We start from the raw sequence: 5,903 nt of genomic DNA on the forward strand, positions 1-5,903 counted from the left end.
ACTGCCTTCACTATGCTGTTTTACTGCTCATGCCCACACTTCCTCTTTATTGATGCATTCAACTTTGCTATGAGCTCTGACTGTGGTTCTGCCTTGCAATTTCCAGAGTTTGCCATTTTCAATTAGGTACTGGGATGCTCTGTGTCTTGTGCATTTCTGGTTGCAGATTGCGGTTCCCCTGTTGATTTGTAGCATTGCTTCAATGACTTCCTGAAATACAGGTTCATCCCTGAATTGTTCTAAGAGTTGTGATGCTGTTGAATCCTCAATGTTAGTAGATATTTGAAGTACGTCATTGATCAAACCCGTATTAGCTTCCCAGTCCTTGCTAACCATCCATTCACTTCCATCAAGTAACCCTACGTCTTGTGAGTGCCCTTCCCATTGCCTACTGAGTCCATCTGCTATGACGTTGAGCTTCCCAGGTACATGTCTGACATCTACTATATTGTGGGCCAATATTCCATCCCTCCATCGCACATGAGCTGCATTTAGACAATTACTGATCAGTACATCTTTTAGTGCTTGGCAGTCTGTTTCGATCTCAACCGGGAACCCCCAGATGGTATCTGAAAACTTATCTAGTCCGAATTTCAGAGCTGTGAACTTGAGCAGGAAGGGTTTGTAATTTTGTTCCATTGATGACATGCATTTCGAGGTGAATGCAATTGGTTGTAAGTGTTCTGTCCATTTTCCGGATGGGCTTTTTATGCAGTTTCGTTGTGACAATACTGCTGCAAAGCCCTCTGCACAGCCGTCTGACATTACTACATAGTTGGCTCCATCGTACTTTGGTGCTTGCAGGACTGGTTTGGACATGAGTGCAGCTTTCAGGTCCAAAAAAGCTTTCGTGTGTTGTTCTTCCCAGAGATCCTGCAGTGTAAAGTTCTGTAATGTTCATCGATACATGTTCTTTGTGTAGGGTACTGTCAGTGGTGCTGCTTTGACAAGGTTCTGTAGTGGTCCTTCCTGTAGTGAGTAGCCTTGAATTAAATCCCTGAAGTGACTGGTTAGTCCTAAAAATGACTCAAGATTAAGTGCATCTGGTGTGAGCTAAGTACTGCAGTGAGCTTGGCTGCATCTGGCTGTACTCCTTCTGGGCCTACTGTGGCTCCCATGAATGTGGTCTCTGTCATAAATAAATGGCACTTTGTTGGGGAGAGTGAAATGTGACATTCATGGCACCTTTGAAAGATTTGTTTCAGCTTGCCCATCACTTCCTGGAAGTTGTTTTCTGTGCATCCTCTGTCATTGACAAACAGTTCCATAATGCTTTCTGCTAACAAATTGTGCAAGTTGTTAGCTGTCATTTCAGAGAAGGTAGAAGGTGTGCTTGTTAGACCCATAGGCATTCTCTTATACCAAAAATAACCTCTCCCTTTGATGTAGAACACTGTGTATGGTCTTGACTCTTCTGGGATTTCAACAGCATAGAATCCTGAGGCAAAGTCAAACATGGATACATACCTGTGTTCACTTAATCTTAACTGTTTGGCCCTAATGTTGCCTTGGGACATGGGTGCAATCATTGTGACTCGATTGACTTTGTTAAAATTTTGACAGATCCTCCATTTCTGAGGTTTCAGGGCTATGTCTGGCTTTCTCAGTCCTTCTGGGACTTCACATTCCAGTAGCTTGAATGCTGGTGTTTGGCCTTCTCATAAGCATTGTTCATTTACTGCATGTTGTAGTTCTTCCAGCATCATGCCTTCTTGTTCATGTGCCTTCTTTGCCAGGACTGTGTTTGCACAACACTTGACTGCTTCTGGAGGTGCGTGCTCAATGATTCCAGCTTTGAGCATCTCATTGATTTTCCCATGAAGGAATTCTGTCTGCGGAGGGTTAAGATGTCATTGTTGGACTCTAAGATTGAAAGTTGTTCCTTCTGGTATGTTCAATCTGTGAGTCACTCTTGGGACTGGTAATACTTCACCTAGGGAACATGTGAAGATATCAGCATATTCTGTGACCAGTACTTTTACCTGTTCAAGTTCTCTGGGCGTGAGGTCTTCCCTGTATTGAACATGCTTTACTATCCATGCTGCTCGCATCAGATTGTGCAGTTCTGTGAGTTGTGTGAATACTGCTTCATTGTTTGTTAAGATGTCAGTAGGAACTTCCTTCCAGGTGACATCCAGTTCTTCTGCCATGTCAGCCTTTCATCAGTCATCATACAGATTGAGGTTTCTTGCTTTCCTGTATGGCTTGGAGCTGTTTCATTGTCCTCAACCCTTGCTCTTGTTGCTTGTGTCTGGTTGTGTAACATTGTGGTGCCTCTGATTCCCATGACTTGAACTTCATCTACTTCATAGTTGTGAACCGCTTTGAATGCTTGTAGCAGTGGCTTTCCAAATAGGAACTTCCATCCTCCACTGCTCTGCAATACTTCGAATTCTCCTTGTGCTTGTATTCCTCCTATGCTCACTTCTCCTTTTCTGACTGCTTCTGATTGGACTATCACTCCATTCACCATTCAAAGATGTTTCGATGACAGTGTGACAATCATACTAGTGCTAGGCACATATGAGTGTCATAGGCATATTTTGCCTTGCCTAGAGGAAAAGAGTAAAGCGCTAGTCACCAGCACTATCAAACTCCCAAGCTATCTGCTTTTGAACCACTTTTCTCCCATAGTGCGCTACACAGTCCAACTTCTAGGTATTCCATCCTCCCATGTCCTGCCTATGTCCACCTACCTCTGCTGGTGCATTATTTGTCCTTAAATGTCACTACTGATCAGTTGCAGGTCTTATTACATGTATCCTTGTGTTCTGCAGCGCTGCATGTCTTATTACCTGTTGCTACATTGTGCCCTCGCCAGTGTTGCTACTATTCTTGCCTATGCATTCCCGAACCTTTATGCAGTATGATAAAATGACCTGTCGCACATACAGTACTTTACTTCCCTTCCCTGGACCTTTGCTGGTGTGTTGGAGTCACCTTAGTCACTATACCTCAGTCTTGGTGCAATTGATTCCGCTCTTGCCAATCTCTCTGATTGTGTGTCGCTTGACTTGCTTTAAGTGTGCATCACTAAGGTTCCCTCATAAGTTTGACTTTCGCAATGTTGGGATCGCTATTCGTAGTTATGCTACAATCTAGTCACTACCAGGCATTTCACTTGCACTGTCTTATCTTACTTTCCGCTCTTTCTCCCTTGGAGCACAAAAGCACAATGCTGGGCAGGGGTCCAGACCCATAGTCCTTGATCACTTGAGCCTGCCTGGATGTCAGAGAAAAAAAAAGAAGCTACATACCACAAGTGAACTGACCTGTGTTGTCAGATAAAAGTGGCTGTTACCTGGGGGAATCTGCTGGGCACCACTGATGATGGCCATGATCTGGGCAGTGGATGCCTTGAGACTGGTCAAAGAGTTGTCAACTGGAGTGGACATGATGATTGAGTTGAGAGATTTAAAGATCTTGAAATAGGGTTGAAATCAGTTATCACAAGGATGAAGTTTCAAAAGAAACAACACATTTGATGGACAATTGATAAAATCATTGATTGTTTGTCTTTGTTTGGTCCTGGTTCAACTTCCGGCAATCGCCAGTTTTGTGTTGAACTTTGAAGTTTTTTCAATTATCAGTCAACAAATCAGTAAGTTCCCCACACAACATGAGTCCACAGTCAGCCATTTGATTCAATGACCCTCTGGTGACCGACTACAATTCAATGGATGTGGATGAGTCCACTGTGTCCCAGGCATCACTAGGTGTGTTGTATTTTTATCATGCCTTATCTATTTACTGGGTATCCCTTAGATGATCTATACCTAGGGCTGGATGATGACATAGAATATGTTTCTCCGTCATCCAGATCACCGGATGTCTTGGCTGCAATGCCCAGTGAGTTTATCCATTCATTAGGATCAAGGATCACCATGGATGCTCACTAAGCCCTTGCAGATCAATCACCTCTGGCTCAAGCTGATCATCCAGGTTTCCTCATTGATCCAGACTTGTACCTTGGGCCTGAGGATGATATAATTGATGTGGATGAGTTGCTGGATTCTGCTGATCCTAAGATTGATGTTCCAGCTGCATCAGAAGTGTCTATGTCATGTGAGTCCATTCATTCCAGAGGATTATAGATGCTTATTGTATCTCCCAAGTGGATGACACCTCTAGTGAACTTCAGTCAGAGCAGCTGGAGCTCACTAACGAATATTTACATTCAATGGCCCAGGAGTTCCGACCATTCGGGTCATACAAACACACTGGGTGTGAGTATCTGACAAAGCAGATTATTTATCTCTGTGCTAATTTTTCTGCAAGTGCAATCCATTCAAGATCGACTTGGTGATTACAAACACCGTACCGGGGATCTTCCTGATCCTTCCATTCCACTGCTACTTGAGGCCAAGTGACCCTTCCGGATGGCTTGGGCAGAGACTTCCAACAAACTCAGAAGAGCTGATGCGGACCTCCAGAGGTTGCAAAGAGCCCAACAGATGAGCATTGAAATGCTCAAGGTAGTAGATTCACTGATCAATTGGTTTGAAGATCAGATTCAAATGTAAAGTACTGAATGTTTGATAGTAGTCAAATCACATATAAACTTCCAAATTTTCATTAACATACCTACATCATGTAAACAACCAAATTTGTGATGCATTCCTCTTCCATTTCCAATTGAGTTCCAGAGGCTCAGGAGTTCCCAGGTGTCTAACACGGAATTTTAAGTCTCACTTTGGCTCACTGAGTCCTGAGTGTCAAACACCAAAGTTCAATTCTCACTGTACAGAGGATCACCGAGTCCCAAGTTCGATTCGAAGATCGACCTCGGGACTTGGTGATCCTCTGTACAGTGAGAATTGAACTTCAGTGTTTGACACTCAGGACTCAGTGAGCCAAAGTGAGACTTAAACTTCCGTGTTAGACACCCAGGACTCCTGAGCCATGAAGATTGAATAACATTGATGTGTACATAAAGGCAGGCAGTGTAGTATCAGTCCATTACATCTTTCCCCTTGCTCTTGTCACTCAAGAGGTATTGTCTGATGGCTGTTGAGTTGATTTACTCTGGGTTGTCCTTGCTGATGGCTCAATCGCTGGTGTTTTTCCCCGCATGTTTTTTGGCACCGGAGACATGTGCCCTCCTTCCATTCCAACATCTTCCTCAACATTGCCGGTGACTCTGTCACTCATCCCAGCCAGGAGGTCACCCATTCGTGATGTCAGCAGTGCACCAGTCTTCACCAGCTTGACTGGGCAAGGCTTTGGAATTGCATGTGGGACTGCTGTCCCTTCATGTGCTGTCGAAGGACCTGGCTCTCTTCTGGGTCTCTTTTGTGGGGATCTACCATTGGCTGCATCATCATCAACATCATCCTCCATGTGATGAGAGTCACTCTCAGGATTACTCCCAGGATCGCTCTTGGTGTTGGTTGACGAATTCTGAGGCCTTTGGATCATCTGCTTTCTGACTTTACGAGTCCAATGAGAAGGTGGATTCCCAGACACAACTGATGCTACCATGTCTCCATCTTTGTTCTTTCATGCTTTGAACAGGAATGTTGGTCCTTTGCCTTTCTCCTGCTGAGCATGCCAGAAATTGAGTAAGGCCATAGTGTCCCAATTTTGCAACTTGGAAGGCTCCTTCAAGTCCACATCTGCTGGAACATACTTCCTTGCCACAAAGTCATCCTGACTTTGTATGATGGTGCTCCATGGCACAACTGCCTTGTCACTCCTGGAACAGATCCCTGTATCCATGCATTCAACAAATTCTCGGGTGTTGTGACGATAGACTCACGATAGTGCAATGTAAGAAATGCCCTCACTATGGCCTTCTTCTCCTCGAGTTTCATTTCAGTGATGTCTGGAAGCAACAGCATCCCATCTCCATCAGTTTCCAGTTCCAAAGCAGGCTTTCTGATTCTTTTTCGACCTCCCTTCAT

The 5,903-nt window shown here is 44.3% G+C and overlaps 2 protein-coding genes across 2 annotated transcripts; one reads left to right on the forward strand and one right to left on the reverse strand.

Annotated features, from left to right (window-relative positions):
• Nucleotides 1–3,734: 3,734 nt before the first annotated feature.
• On the forward strand, nt 3,735–4,370 carry BJ212DRAFT_1476690 (uncharacterized protein; the record flags this gene model as incomplete). The annotated part of the gene is made up of 4 exons (XM_041339410.1): nt 3,735–3,849; nt 3,910–4,065; nt 4,116–4,226; nt 4,279–4,370. 4 exons carry the CDS (start codon nt 3,735–3,737, stop codon nt 4,368–4,370), a joined length of 474 nt encoding a protein of 157 aa, XP_041197886.1.
• A 1,129-nt stretch (nt 4,371–5,499) lies between these two features.
• Nucleotides 5,500–5,903, reverse strand: BJ212DRAFT_1296366 (uncharacterized protein; the record flags this gene model as incomplete). Its single annotated transcript, XM_041332427.1, has 2 exons — nt 5,500–5,708; nt 5,759–5,903. 2 exons carry the CDS (start codon nt 5,901–5,903, stop codon nt 5,500–5,502), a joined length of 354 nt encoding a protein of 117 aa, XP_041197887.1.

The sequence above is a fragment of the Suillus subaureus genome, assembly GCF_016647635.1.
Source record: "Suillus subaureus strain MN1 chromosome Unknown BJ212scaffold_4, whole genome shotgun sequence".
Lineage (NCBI taxonomy): Eukaryota > Fungi > Basidiomycota > Agaricomycetes > Boletales > Suillaceae > Suillus > Suillus subaureus.